The sequence below is a fragment of the Canis lupus genome, chromosome 4 (assembly GCF_048164855.1).
Source record: "Canis lupus baileyi chromosome 4, mCanLup2.hap1, whole genome shotgun sequence".
Lineage (NCBI taxonomy): Eukaryota > Metazoa > Chordata > Mammalia > Carnivora > Canidae > Canis > Canis lupus.
This window is the reverse complement of record NC_132841.1, coordinates 41,778,237-41,794,670: the sequence shown is the minus strand read 5'-3', so window position 1 is coordinate 41,794,670 and position 16,434 is coordinate 41,778,237. Positions and strand designations below refer to the sequence as shown.

The 16,434-nt window shown below is 33.9% G+C and overlaps 1 protein-coding gene across 7 annotated transcripts in view; it reads left to right on the top strand.

Annotated features, from left to right (window-relative positions):
- The window catches only part of RANBP17 (RAN binding protein 17), a 306,922-nt gene that overhangs the window by 49,842 nt on the left and 240,646 nt on the right, over positions 1–16,434 (top strand). For all 7 annotated transcript variants that reach the window (XR_012029812.1, XR_012029813.1, XM_072824186.1 and 4 more), the window contains one exon: positions 12,927–13,032. Coding sequence is in view for 5 of the 7 variants with exons in the window: in XM_072824186.1 (XP_072680287.1) it covers positions 12,927–13,032 (106 nt within the window). In the remaining 2 variants the exon portion in view is untranslated. The remainder of the gene's footprint in view (positions 1–12,926; positions 13,033–16,434) is intronic.

Sequence of the window (16,434 nt, the reverse complement as noted above, 5' to 3'; positions counted from 1 at the left end):
AAATTCACTCCCAAAAGTAAAAATGGAAGCAAGACAATGGTAAAATATTATTTTTAAAAAAATTGAGTCAAAATAATAGCAATCCTATAATATGTCCCAAAAGTATCTTGCAAGAGCAAGGATGAACAAAAAACAGTTTCAGAAACAAAACCAGAATGTTTTCTGCCAGTAGATCTTTGCGAGATTCTTCATTAAAAGAAAACGGGGGAGGGATCCCTGGGTGGCGCGGCGGTTTGGCACCTGCCTTTGGCCCAGGGCGCGATCCTGGAGACCCGGGATCGAATCCCATGTCGGGCTCCCGTTGCATGGAGCCTGCTTCTCCCTCTGCCTATCTCTCTGCCTCTCTCTCTCTCTCTCTCTCTCTTTGTGACTATCATAAATAAATAAAATTAAAAATATATATATATAAAAAAAGAAAAGAAAACGGGGGAAAAAAGCTCTCATTAACAAAATGAAAATGTAACTTACCCAGTGAGAGAAAATATTTGCAAGAACATATCTGATTAAAAGTTAATACACAAAATATGTAAAGAACTCATACAAACAACTCAGCAACAACAGGTATATCGAAAGGTGTTCAACATCACTAGTCATCAGGGAAATGGAAATAAAAACCACAGTGAAAGATCCCCTCACACCTGTTAGAATGACTTTTATCTAAAACACAAGTGAAAACAATTGTTGGCAAAGATGTAGAGAAAAGGGAACCTTGTACGCTGTTGGTGGGAATTTAAATTGGTGCAGCCACTATGGAAAACAGTATGGAAGTTCCTTACAAAATTAAAAATAGAGCTACCATATCATCCAGCAATTCCACCTGTCTGTATTTATTCAAAGAGAAAAAAACACTAACTTGAAAAGATATCTACACTCTCATGTTTATTGCAGCTTTATTTATGATAGCCAAGACATGGAAGCAATCTAAATGTCCACTGATGGATGAATGGAGAAAGAAAACGTAGGGTGTGTGTGTGAGGGAATATTATTCAGCCATATAAAAGAATGGAATCTTACTATATGTGACAGCAAAGATGGATCCTTAGGGCATTATGCTAGATGAAATAAGTCAGACAGAGGAAGACTAATACCATATGATCTCACATGCAGAATCTGAAAGTAAAATATAACAAAAAACTGAAGTCATAGATACAAAGAACAGATTGGTGGTTGCCAGAGGAGGGGACTGGAGGATGGGCAGAATGGGTAAATGTGGTCAAAAGGTATAAACTTCCACTTATAAAATAACCATGAGGGTGTAGTGTACAGCATGATGACTATAATTAATAGTACTGTATTGTGTATTTGAAAGTTGTTGAAGTAAATCTTAAAAGCCCTCACCATAAATAAATTGGTAATTATGTGAGGTGATGGATGTTAACTGGATGTTAATATGGTGATTTGTTTCCTATTATATACAAATATCAAATCATAATATTTTATACTTGAAACTAATGTTATATATCAATTGTATGTCAATTTTTAAAAATTGAGCAAGTAGGAGATCCCTGGGTGGCTCAGCGGGTTAGCGCCTGCCTTGGGCACAGGACATGGTCCTGGAGTCCCGGGACCGGGCTCCCTGCATGGAGCCTGCTTCTCCCTCTGCTTCTCCCTCTGCCTGTGTCTCTGCCTCTCTCTGTGTCTCTCATGAATAAGTAAATAAAATCTTAAAAAAAAAAATTGAGCAAGTATTTCCGTATAAAGCAAGTCTCAACAAATTTCACATAGCATCAGAGTGTCCATATTCTTACCAATTTGCAATTAAACTAAAACTAAATTGCAAAAATAATAATAAATTAACCCATTTATTTGGGTATTTTAGAAACATAAGGTACATGAGATACTGTTTTACTCCCAGTAGATTGGCAAAAATAAGAAATCTTATAGGAGAATGCCAATCAAAGGGAATTATACACTTGTGGGAGGAATATAAAGTAAATCATTAGAAGTGGAATAGAAATCAATTTGGTGTAATTTTGCAAAGTGGAACATTTGAATCCCTGCTAACCTGGCACTTCAGTCTTAGGAATGTCCTCTAGAAAAATCTCTTCTACCCAAGAGGGCGTGTGTAAGAATATTCCTAGTCTACTTGTTCCTAAAGGCACAAAGTAGAAACAGCTCAAATACATGTAAACATGAAAATGGATATACAGATCATAATACAATACAGTATTATATAACAATAAAAATGAAGTACACGTGTATTTATGATGAATGTCAGAGGTACGATAGCTAGTGAAAGCAATTTTCAGGAAACTGTATATAGTATGAAACACTTAATGAAGCCTCAAAACAAATGAGACTAAAAATATATTGTTTAGGAATACATGCATAAATGATAAAACGAAAAAAAAATTTCAAGAGAATGGTAAGCACCAAATACATGATCATGGTTACCTTGAGGGTGGCAGGTAAGGGGCTATACCAGAGGATTGGTATGGAGATAGGTGTGACAGTATGGGTAACGTCTTGGTTCTTAAGTTGTGTAGTGGGTTAAACAGGTGTTTGTTTTGTTTTGTTTTTTAAATATTTTATTTATTTATTCATGAGACAGAGAAAGAGAGAGAGGCAGAGATACAGGCAGAGGGAGAAGCAGACTCCATGCAGGGAGCCCAATGTGGGACTCAATTCCGGGACTCCAGGATCACGCCCTGGGCCTACGGCAGGCGCTAAACCACTGAGCCACCCAGGGATCCCCAGGTGTTTGTTTTATTACACTTCGTATCCAGTACATATAGCTTCATATATCAAATATTGCAATGGAATGTAAAAAGTAAAAAGATTCAGTTATAAAATAATACTGTTTAGGTGCTGAATGAAAATATAGGTACTTTGAGATACACAAATGCAATTAACTTCATAATAATTTATTGAAAAAAATAATTTATTGATATTAAATAGGTCTATTGAATGAATTAAGTCAGATCTGATTCTTGATTAATAAAAATTCCAAGGAGTTTTATAGTTGGATATACTATGTAGGTTTAATAACATTTCAATCTCTAATACATAGAAATTTTTTACATTTGTTTTCCTTTTTTTGGTCATTGTGAAGGAATCTATCTTTTAAAGATATCTGTGGTCTATTTCAGAATGATTGTTTTATATTATGAAAAGTGCCTAATGTAGCTCTAGTTTGTACCACCATATGTAGCAGTATTCAATTTCTTTTGTGCAGACTAAACACTTCAGTTAGTGTTGAACAAAGAAAATTATATGCTCTCGTTATGTGTGCTTTAATTTAGATGCTTAATGGCTTTTAATGTTACAAAATAAGTTTATTATTATATTATGATCTCATTTGTATTATATTGTCTTGCTCTTCCATATTTGTGGTGATATGGTCATGGTTTACGAAAACAATAATCCCTAAGAAATAGGTCATTAACAGTAGTTAACGATTACTTGTGATCTATGGTAATGACTGATTTCTTTGGGATTATTGCAGTTATAAACCATAATTACAGATTATTACAGCAATAATTATTTTGTTAAAGGAAAAGATGTTCTGTGCTTGAACAGCTGCTAAAACAAGTGCCCTGAACATTTCAGAATAAACAGAAAAATGGAAAATTATAATGGAAATTTAGTCTCATTATAAAGATGAGATTCAAAACAAATTATAGGTATGAAACTCGTGTATTGGATATTTAAATTTCTAAATGTAATTTGAATTTATAGATTTACATGGTTCTTTATACTTTGTGGACAAAATTCTATAACCAAAGTAATGTTATTTTGAATATTGTGAGTCTAAAATTGTTGAGGTTTAGGGAAAGGATATGTGTGAGAAATATTATTTCTCATTCAGTTAAATATAAAAATTACATTTGATAGTTTAATAATAATGCCTTTATGTTCCAATGTTGATTTCTAACACTAATCCTAATTTATTCAGACAGTGGTTGTTAAATTTCTTTTTTTTTTTTTTTTTTTTTTTGGTTGTTAAATTTCTAAGGGTTAAGAAATGCCTGCTTTTTGTTTCTTGTATGATAGAAATCACTGCTTTCTAAAACATGGAGAGTAAATAAACATTCTGTTTTTCCTCTGAATAAACAAACTTCCATTCAGAATTTACCATAATTTAAGAAAAAAAATACAATTAATTGATCCCTTGTTATTTTTGCCTAGTGTTTTTTGGTATATAAGACTTAATTTCATGACAAATACCCACCATTTGCTTCAACGTGGATGGAACTGGAGGGTATTATGCTGAGTGAAGTAAGTCAGTCGGAGAAGGACAAACATTATATGTTCTCATTCATTTGGGGAATATAAATAATAGTGAAAGGGAAAAGAAGGGAAGGGGGAAGAAATGTGTGGGAAATATCAGAAAGGGAGACAGAACGTAAAGACTGCTAACTCTGGGAAACGAACTAGGGGTGGTAGAAGGGGAGGAGGGCGGGGGGTGGGAGTGAATGGGTGACGGGCACTGGGTGTTATTCTGTATGTTAGTAAATTGAACACCAATAAAAAAAAAAAAAAAAGACTTAATTTCAAAGTAATAGGATTAAAGGAATTAAACAATAAAAACTTTAAATTCAAGAAATTCATGTCTTATATGTAGTATCTTTTATCTATTATTGGACAGTGATGCTCATCATCTGCACTGAAAGGATCATTTTTCCCTTTTATCTGTCTATCACTAGGTTTAATCCTTTGGGCATGGGGATTCTTCCTTTCTCATTCTACTCCACAATAAACATATTTAGTTATAGTCCTATGGCAGAACATGACACATAGAAAAGCATATGCTTTTCTAAGTGTATTTTACTTGGAAATTTTTTTTTTCACTTCACAGTTTTTTGCTTGTTTTACAAACAGCAGTAAGCAAATACATACGGTTAATGGTAACTAGCTCTAATTGTAACAGGCCTCTGGTAGAGAGGAAAGACCTTAACTTTTAAATACTGTGACTTAATTTTCTTTCTTTTTTTTTTTTTTTAAAGATTTTTATTTATTTATTCATGAAAGAGAGAGAGAGAAAGAGGCAGAGATACAGGCAGAGGGAGAAGCAGGCTCCATGCAGGGAGCCTGAATTGGGACTTGATCCCAGGTCTCCAGGATCAGGCCCTGGGCTGAAGGTGGCACTAAACCGCTAGGCCACCAGGGCTGCCCGTATGACTTAATTTTCATGAGCAGCTTTTAAAGTAAAACTTATAATGAACATAAAAAAGTAATATTGGTATGTTTTGGTTTTTGAAGGTTTGATATAGAAGAACTAAAAAGAGGATGGCTATTTTATAGTAATAATAATAGTGATAATAGCCAGTATTTAGTGAAGACTTGTAAGAAGTATTATTATGAGTAGTTTTCAAGCAAAATACTATTTAGTGTTTATCACAAGCCTATGAGCCAGGTATAATTATCATCTTCATACTTATAAGTAAGGAAATTAAATCCAAGAGGAATTAATAACTAGCATAATTAATACTAGAGGCAGGATTTGAACTGGACCTGTGCTCTTGGTAGCTAAATTGTACTTCCTCCATGTTTTTTAAAATTGATATTTCAGTGGAGAAATATAAAAATTACATGCATTGTGAATTTTTTTACTATTTTCTGGTAGGTTTGTTTTTATCAAGTGGTAGTAGGCAAATGTTTCTGTATTTACATTGGTGATAAACTCCCAAAATAAACTTTCTTATTTTAAATTCAGCTATTCAACACATACTTATTTCATGTGTTACATATACTTGGTTTTATTGTGGCCGATTTGGGAATCGAAGTATAAAAGAACCTAGACATGATCCCAAAGGTAGATGCAATCTCATTTGTGGTCAAGACTCTGGAGACAGAGAAAAATTCTGGTTTGGGAATTGAAATATGTTAAATAAGCACTTGAGAGATTCCTGGATCATAAGATATTGTTGGATCATCAAAGTCTGCCCAGCTGACAACTATGTTGATTGAGTATTCCCTTTTATTGATCTTGAGAGGTAGTGGTATGTATCTCTTAATGGTATGAGAATGGACTTTTGGAACTTCATTGCCTGTATTGGAATCATAGCTCTGCAGTTTTTAATAGGAACATTTGTGACATTAAATGACTGTAATTATAGGTAATAGATACAATGCTTAGAATAACACCCAGTGCATAAAGAATACCATATAAATGTTTGCTGTTACTTTTAGTGATAGTCAAGCTTGCTTTAAGAAAAACCGGTATCAGGATCCCTGGGTGGCGCAGCGGTTTGGCGCCTGCCTTTGGCCTAGGGCGCGATCCTGGAGACCCGGGATTGAATCCCATGTCGGGCTCCCGGTGCATGGAGCCTGCTTCTCCCTCTGCCTGTGTCTCTGCCTCTCTCTCTCTCTCTCTCTGTGACTATCATAAATAAATAAAATTTAAAAAAAAAAAAAAAGAAAAAAAAAAAAAAAGAAAAACCGGTATCTAAAAAATCTAAATTGATAAAACATACAAAGAAGGTTATTAATTTTTAAAGATTATTATTTATATTTATTTTTTATTTTTTAAATTTATTATTATTTTTTAAATTTATGATAGTCACACAGAGAGAGAGAGGCAGAGACACAGGCAGAGGGAGAAGCAGGCTCCATGCACCGGGAGCCCAACGTGGGATTCAATCCTGGGTCTCTAGGATCGCGCCCTGGGCCAAAGGCAGGCGCCAAACCGCTGCGCCACCCAGGGATCCCTGTTATTTATATTTAAAGAATTTTTTCATCTTGAGAAAATTTGGGGTAGCTTAATTTTTAAATAATGACTCCCATTGGATAGGTAAATTATTACACTGCATTCACCAAAAATTATGCTTGTAGTGTTTCAGATTCACATCCATTACTCAAATATGTGTTTCTCATGCACATTGCAGCATAATCTATTAATAATAACCTCTAAAAGATTCTGAGAAATACAGTCAAATCTCATTTGATATTTATATTCTTTATAGTTGCTGTAAACACTGAATTAGCAAATATTAAGCCATTGTTTCTAGAATGAATGAGGTTAGGTTCCTGCAGCTCCTAGTCATAACATTTTCATTGACTGATGAACATCTAACCTTGTTTTATATATGTTTCTGTTTAAAGACAACTTGTTTAGTGTATATTGTGGATTCACTAACATTGAACTCATAGCCAACATCCCAAACACTCATGCCTGGATGAAGCTTATTTAATACATGTATTTTCTCTATGAGGCATATAACAGCCTTTTTTTTTTTCATGTAGGAGCACTATGCAGCACTTTACTATTCTTAGGGAGCTTGTTTGTTTATTTATTTATTTAAAGATTGAGACACAGGCAGAGGGAGAAGAAGGCTCCACGCAGAGAGCCTGATGTGGGACTCGATCGCAGGTCTCCAGGATCATACCCCGGGCTGAGGGTGGTGCCAAACCGCTGGGCCATCGGGGCTGCCCTTAGGGAGTATTTTAAATGGTAAAATCACCAACAGAAAGTACAAAAGTGCAAAAAAAAATGGGGCACCAAAAAGACCGTGAAAGAATACTTAGTTTTTGCAGTAAGAAAGATGAAACAAGAAAGCAGAGAGTTGCTTTGTTCTACGTAAGCTTGAAGGTACACATTGGGCTGCTCAGATTATTTTGTCATTATGTACATACACATGAATGGTCATGAGTATTTTTGGAGTTACATTTTATTTTTTATTTTATTTTATTTTATTTTTTATTATTTTTTAACATTTTATTTATTTATTTATTCATGAAAGAGAGAGAGAGAGAGATCCCAGGTGTCCCTACATTCTACTTTTTGATGGCTTATGCATACATGAAGAGAAGGAATTGATGATGGTTATCTGGAAGGTATGCTTCCTACTCTAAGTATTGAAAATTGATAGGATATCAATAGCAATGGGCTTGCAATTGCAAATGGATAATGCAAGGGCTTACTGAAAAGGTGAATCCAAAGTGAGACTATTCAGCATGGTTCTATCTTTCTCCAGTTATATCAAACAGTGTGAGTATAGGCAAAGAGTAGGTGGGGAATTGGATTAAAAAATTATGGTTGGGTAAGCCCGGGTGGCTCATGGTTTTGGGCCCGCTTTCGGCCCAGGGCATGATCCTGGAGACCCAGGATTGAGTCCCACATCGGGCTCCCTACATGGAGCCTGCTTCTCCCTCTGCCTGTGTCTCTGCCTTTCTCTCTCTCTGTCTCTATGAATAAATAAAACCTTTAAAAAAATTATGGTTGTGTAAGATGAGTATGTCAGAGCAAGAGAGAAATTAAAGTGGTATGCAAAGCAGAGATTATAATTATTGAGCATAGAACTGAAGCTAGTTAAGCAGGGTAGAGAAGACATGAAGCTTGTAAGAGACTGAAGAAATGGCAGATCCCAAAAAATTGTTAGAACTGATAAGAGATTAACAGAGTTGCAAGGATTAATTAAAATCAACAGTATGTTTATATAATAGTAATTAATCAAAAAATGAGGATCAATTTACTTACAATAGCATCAAAAAGAAAAAAATACAGGTATGAGTTTAAAAAAAGAAGCATAGGACTTCTGTACGGACCACTCTAAATCATTGTTGAAATAAATTAGAGATCTACGTGGGAAGACACCTATGGTAATGGAATGGAAGACTTAATATTGGTAAGATGGCATTATTTCCCAAATTGACCTACAGATTCTGTGGAATATGTTAAAATCCCAGCTGGCTTCTTTGCAGGAATTGACATGCTGATCTTGAAATTCATATGGAAATCCAGGAGACCTAGAATATTCAAAATAAATTTGAAAAAGAATGAATTTTAAAGATTCACACTTTTTGGTTACACAATTTATTAAAAAGCAGCAGTAATCAAGACAAGTTGGAATTGACATGAAGATAGACATTATATCAGTAAAATAGAATTGAGAGTCCCAGTGTAAGTCCTCCAATTTATAATCAGTTGCTCTTTGACAAGAGAGGCAAGACAATTTAATGATGAAAGAATAATAGTCTTTGACAAATGGTGGTGAGAAAATTGGATACCACATGCAAAGAATGAAGTTGAACCACCATTTCCCACCATACACAAAAATTAAGTCAAGATGAATCATAGACCTAAATGTAAGAGTTTAACCTATGAAACTCAGAAGAAAACAGTAAATCTTCATGACTTTGGGCTGGGCAGTGGTTTATTAGATACGACACCAAAATCTAAAGGGACAAAAGGAAAATTCAGAATTTGGACTACATCAGTTAAAATCTTAGACAACTTCAAAGAATACTGTCAAGAAAGTGAAAATACAGCCCAGAAAATGGGAGGAAATATTTGCAAATTATGTATCTTATAAGGGACTTGCACCTATAATACGTAAAGAACTCTTACAACTCAGTGATAAAAAACACAACTCAATTTAAAAATGAGCAAAGGAGGGGTGCCTGGGTGGCTCAGTCAAGTATCCAACTCTTGGTTTCAGCTGAGGTCACAATCTCAGGGTTGTGGGATTTGAGCCCTATGTTGGGCTCCATACTCCATGCAGACAGAGTCTGCTTGAGATTCTCTTCCCCTCTCCCTACTTGGTTTTACTCTCTCTCAAAAAATAAATAAATAAATAAAATCTTAAAAATGAGCAAAGGATTTGAATAGAAATTTCTCCAAAGAAGACATGTAAATGGCCAGTAAGCATATGTGAAGATGGTGAACATCATTAGTCATCAGGGAAGGATATATCATAATTATAGGATGCCACTTCACATTCACCAGGATGGATATAGTAAAAAAGATAGACAATAACAAGTGTTGAGAGGATTTAGACCTTCCTATATTGCTAGTGGTAATGTAAAGTGGTACAGCTGCTTTGGAAAGCAGTTTGTCCATTCCTCAGAATGTTAAAAAATCTAGATATCCTATGACTCAGTAATTTGAATTCTAGGTATCCCAAGAGAAAACACACCCATGAATATTCATAGCAGTATTCTTTTTTAAGGTTTTCATTTAAATTCCAGTTAACATACAGTATAATATTAGTTTCAGGTGTACAATATAGTGATTCAGCACTCCCATATATCACCCAGTGCTCATCACAACAAGTGCTCTCCTTAATTCCCATCACCTATTTAACTCCCCACCCACCCACCACCCCTCTGGTAACCATCAGTTTGTTTTCTATACTTAAGAGTCTTGATTTGCCTTGATTTGATTTGCCTCTCTTTTTTCTTTCCCCCTTTGCTCATTTGTTTTGTTCTTAAATTCCACATATGAGTGAAATCATGGTATTTGATTGATTTCACTTAGCGTAATACTCTATAACTCCATTTTATTGCAAATGGCAGGATTTCACTCTTTTTATGGCTGAGTAGTATTTCATCATATGTATACCACGTCTTCCTTATCCATTCATCACTTAATGTACACTTGGGCTGTATCTATAAGTAGCAGCATTATTTTTAAAGCCATAATGTAGAAACAACCGAAATGCCCATCAGCTGATGAATAGGTAAATAAAATGTGATATGTCCAACAATGGATATTTTTTTAGTTTAGTTGACCCACAATATTACGTTAGTTTCAGGTATACAATATAGTAATTCAGCTGCTTTATACCTATGGTATCCTTATCACAAGTGTTACTCTCTGTCACCATATAATGCTATTACAGTATCATTGACAATAATCCTAATGCTCTGCCTTTTATTCCCATGACTTATTTATTCCAAAATTGGAAGTTTGTATTTCCCCCTTCCCTTCACTCATTTTGGCCATCCTCCAGCCCCCCTCCCCTCTGGCAGCCATCAGTTCAAATAATGGTTTTTTTGGATATGAAAAATGAAGTACCAATATAAACTGCAATAGGGATGATCCTTGAACACATTATACTAAGTGAAAAAAGGGAGTTACAAAGACCACATGTTAAATGATTCTGTTCATTTGAAAAGTCCAGAATGGGAAAAACCTGAAGAGACATAAAGTAGATTAGTAGTTACTTAGGGCTGGGAGTGGGGATCAGGGGTATGGAGTGGAATTTCTTTTAAGAGATTGAAAGTTCTAAAATTAGGTCATGGTAGTGGTTGTACAACCCTGTGAATTTCTTTAAAAAACATTGAATCACATACTTTAAGTAGGTGAATTGTATGGTATGTGAATTCTGTTTCAGTCAAGCTGTTAAAAACATAAAAAGAGGTAGGTTCATGTGTTAGAGATTCCAGTAGAACAAAGGATTGCTGGGGTTGCAAGATTCGTCTTTGTACATATTGAAATTACTGCTGATTTTGATAGAAATACTATTGGAAAGAGTGGCAGCAAGCCTGGAATTAACACCTTCAAAAAATAAGGGAAAATAACCTGTGAGAGAGTAGATTATTGCAACCAGAAAGGGTATTTGGTAGTATAGTTTGATGACATAAGATGTAAAGCTGAGTGCTTTTAGGATGGAGAGGGAGTATGCTTTCGAAGGGGAAATGAGAAATATCAAAGAACACCTACTTCCATTTTGGAGGCCTGAGATTCAAGAGGTGTGGAAGAGAAATCACTTGCGAGGACCCGCAGAGGAAGAAGTAGGGTCATCAGGGCATAGTGCATGTTATTAATAGTCTTTTATACTGATTGTAAAACAATTTTGAAATACGTAGGTAACTTTCTTAATACCTTCGGTTTCCTACATGGGCTTTTTGTCCTGTTACTTTTTTTTTTTAACTAATTATACGTGTTTTGAAGCTTGAATCTGTTCTGTACATTACTTGAGCAAATCAGTGTTTTTTGAGTGAATATGTGTCACATTTTTAATGTTCAAAGCTGCATAATTAGTCTGTTCTAATTTATTCATTTGTTTTATGATGGAATATGGGATGTGGTTACGGCAAGTTATATTTCTAACTTACAGGAAGTTTGTCACCTCAAGGGCTGATGTTTCTCCAGAAGTCAGAGAGAGTTGATAAGTTGTAATGATTGCTGGTATTCACAGGGCTATAGGAAGAATGTGCTCTATTTCTATAGGTATTTATCTTTCCTAAGTCTTCCAAGAAGCACAGACAGCCTTTTTTATGACTGTTCCAATCAATACCTTGTGAAAAAATATTTTAGTTCATTTGAGAAGGTTTCTCAGTACAGAAATGTAATTGATTTTGGTATTATGAAATAGCCTGGTCATCTTTGAAAAACCAGTCCCTAGGAATAGCACAAAATTTCTTTTTAGCAAGATAATTGGTAAGTTGTTAATTATTCATAAAGTTCTTGAAAATTTTGGAGAATCTGATACATAGATCAATGAATCTAGAGATGTAAAATAATACGCCTTAAACAAAAATCATTCAATAAATAACTCCATCTCTGAGCTATTCTATTTTGGCTGCGCCAAAATAAGGTTTGTGAAAACTGTAGATGCCACAAGTGCCAGTGTTGTAAAGTTATTTAATCCTTTGGTAGTATTGCCTGTGAAGCTAATTTGGTTATCAGACTATGTGATTTGAATGGTGACAGTCTTGGATTTTAAAAAGTTATGCATATGTATACAGAGGCAGTAAATTTATTACCATCTATTACTTCAAACAAAAATAATATTAAAAATGATAAGACTGATATGATTATGACATTGACCATTCAGAAAAGATGTTGCTTATTGGATCATATCAGTACTTACTAACCGCCCTGGATCTAGATTGCTTTTGGTGTTTTTGTTACAAATTTAATTTTAATCATAAGTCTTCACAGATCTTATTTTCTCCATTTTCCAAATTAAAACCCAAAGATGTTAAGAGGTAAGTAACTTAGGCAAGATCACATAGCAAATTGTTTGAGGTGGGATTTGAATGTAGTATTTCCTGGCTCTAGAGTCTGTCATTTTTACTATTATAATGCCTTGCTAAACTTAAAACCCACTGTCCACTCTCTGTCAGGGACTGAGGTCATCATAGTTTATCACTTATTTGGAAGAATAGATCACTTGGCCAATTTTAGAATTTTCTGCAAAATGAGCATTGTTTCTGTCAATATCTCCTAAACATTTTTCTTTCTTGTTATATATTAGGACGTCTTGCATGGCTGGTATACTTAGTTGGGACAGTTGTTGGAGGAAGGTTAACATATACCAGTACAGATGAACATGATGCTATGGATGGAGAATTATCCTGCCGGTACGTAATGGCCATAAAATTTACAAAAATTTACTAAATACTTAAGAAATTTAGTTACTGAACTGGTATTATGAGCTAAAACATTTTATACTTGACCTTTTGAGGAAGGTATTATTTTCTTTCTTATTGGTGAGAAAAACCAAGGAATGGAGGTTAAGTGATTTGTAGAAGTCAAGTCTCTAGGAAGTATTACAGTCAAAATATTTTAAACTCATATTTGAATAGTGTGATGAAGATTTAGGTAGCTTTTTATTTCTTAGGACCCGATAAAGCATGCAAAATTACTGTGTATTGGGTGGTGGCAAAATTGGGGTGACATACATCCATCTTGTTAGAAAGCAATGGATAATTACCCAATACAAGCTTTGTTTATGATTGTTGACTAGATTTTTCACCTCATGACCATAGTCTTAAGAAGCAATGAATTACTTACCTTAACACTGAGGAAAATTGCTACGTGTGAATAATACACGTGAGTTTGGTTTTTAATATATTCTATTTTTGAATAACATTTTACTTTATAAATAAAGTAATATATGTTTTTATTGAACATTTAACTATTTCAAATAAAAAGAAAAGTTGTATATTAATTTGGAGATAACTTGCTGTCATTTTGCTGCATACCTTTTACTGAGTCTTTTTAGTTAATGCTTGAGGATATATGTACATTACATGTGTCTTTTTCAACATTTTTTGAACAAAAGTTATACTATATTACTGTCTTGTAAACTAAAATGGAGATAATAATACCTAATTCATTTTGGGCTATTATAAGGATTAAATGAGTTAATATTTGTAAGATGCTTAGAACAGTGCCTGGCAAATAGTAAGCATTATATTACCACATGCCCCTCTCCCCCCACTCAAACACTTCTTTTAAAAAACAGCAAGCATAATATTGTGAACATTTTACCTAGATGTTAAATATTCTAAGCTATACCATAATTTATACATACCCCAGTTTTTGGAATTTTAGGTTGGTTCTCAAATTGTTCTTTGTTGTAAACTTCTTTGAGGTGAGTGTTCTTTCAGTTATATCTTTAATGTAGATAAAAAATAATTTCATTAGAGATAATTCTTAAAGGCTAAATAGCTGGTTGAATGGTCTGCAACATTTTAAAGAGTTTCAGTACTTACTACCAAATGACATTTTGGAAGTGTTATACCACTTTATTCTCTGAACTCAAAGGCTCTGAGACTTACCATTTTTTTGCAGTTGAACACTAGATTTTGGGATCATTATCTTTGCCAGTTTATAGTTAAAAAATGTCTTGTTTTGATTTGTATTGTTTTGGTTACAAATGGTATCAAACACTCTTCCATTCCTATTTTTCCCAATTATATTTTCTCTTTGTGGTTTTTAAATATATATAGATTGTATCATTTAGCTACTTTTGTGATGATCTTTCCCCTAATATATCTATAAGAACTCAGTATATATCAAAGATCTTAATATTTCATATTCATTTTGAAAATGTTTTCTCCATGTTTTTAATGCGTTTTAGAAATATCTCTGTTAATGGATTTAAATATTTATGTATTCAGACTGCTGAATCTTTTCCTTTCATATTTTCCCCATTGTTCATGCTTAGAAAGGTTGTTCCACACCTAGATAATAAAAATATTCACCTAGATTTTCTCCTACTTTTATGGTTTCAGATTTTTATATTTAATTTTTAATACATTTGATGTTTGTTTTATATACTTTTTCCAAAGTTTCCATACTGTTAACCAATTAATGCAAACCCCACCCTTTACTGATTTGAAATGCTGCTTATATGTTTACACAAAATTCTTAGGTCTTTTTCTAAGCTTTCATTCTTTTCCACTGATCTTAGAAGTCTGTTTTCCTCTGTGTAGAATAGAAATATAAGAGAAGCAATTCATTGCTTTTTATTAAGGCTTTGGTCATGAGGTGAAAAATCTAGTCAATGATAGTAAACAAAGCTTATATCGGGTAACTGACTATCTATTGCTTTTTGACCACATGCATGTCACCCCGATTTTGCCACCACCCGATAGACACCACTATCACCCTACCAAAGTCCTTAAAATTATTACGCCAAGCTGTGGCATTTTCCATTACTATTCTTAAATAGAGTCCTAGGTATTTAATAAATTTGTTGGCATTTTGAAAAAAATTTTCTTTTCCTTCCATACTCTTTTTAACCTGTAAACTAGCCCTTGTTTGAGTGAAACTTGAGTCTGAATGGAACATAAATATTTTAGCTTTCTTAAGATTTATTATTTCTAATATCAGATAACTCTAAAATATGGGTAGAGGCATTCTTAGAATGCTTTGGTTAATTTTAAACAAAGTGAATAATTTGCCTCTGTGCCATCTTTTAATATGATATGACATAATTTAGTAAAGTGCAAAGTAAGTATACTTTTTACTATAGTTATAGTTTGATTTTTAAAAATTTTCATCATCATTTTAAAAGTTTTTTCATCATCACGTAGAGAAATACCCACTGGCATTATTTTCCTGAGAAATATATAACAGGAAATAAACAAAAGCAGGTGTATATATGCCAGGGAAATAGACAAAAGCAGGTGTATATTTGCCAAGGAGAAAATTTTAATTTTTTCATTAAGCAACATATTTAACTTTAAATAAGATTTGATTTATGTTTTAGCCATTCCCTAGAAAACAAAATGTTAGGTGAAGTCTATAATGGTCTAAGGCTTTATTGAGGGATGGGAAGAAAGGTACATTTTCAAGGGAAAAATAAAATGAAGGAAAAGGAAGAGAGAGAGTAAGAGAAAACAAAGAGTCAGTGCTCCTAATTCACAGATTCCAGTTTTGCAGATTTGCGTACTTGCTAAAATTTATTGGTAACCCCAGAACCAATACTCGTGCTACTACAGTCATTTGTGGATATGTGCTTGGTGGTGAAAAATTTGTGTTCCCTGATACCCACTTTCCAGCTGAAGTTGATCAGATGCTCTTTTTGGTTCACACTCTCATACTGTAATTAAGTGTCCTTTTCATTGTCTCTTTAGTCCCATATATCTCACATTTTTGTGCTTTTTGTTGGTGGTTTTGCTATTTACAGTGGTCCCCAATGTAGTGCTGAAATGCTGTCTAGTGTTCCTAAGCACAACAGAAAAGCTGTAAAGTACCTTACAGAGAAAATATGTATGTTAGATAAGCCTTGTTCAGGCACAGGTTGTTGTGGTACTGGCTATGAGTTCAATGTTAATGAATCAACAATATATTAAATAAGATGTCTTTAAAAAGAAACACACAAAGAACAAAATTATGTGTGGGTTAGTTGATGAAAATATTATGATCATAGTTCCTTAGGAACCTAACCCGTATCTCCTCCAGGAATGCAGTGGTTCAGTCTTCACTAATTCAGTTTTCACAATGCCTTTATAGAACATAACTGCCATGAA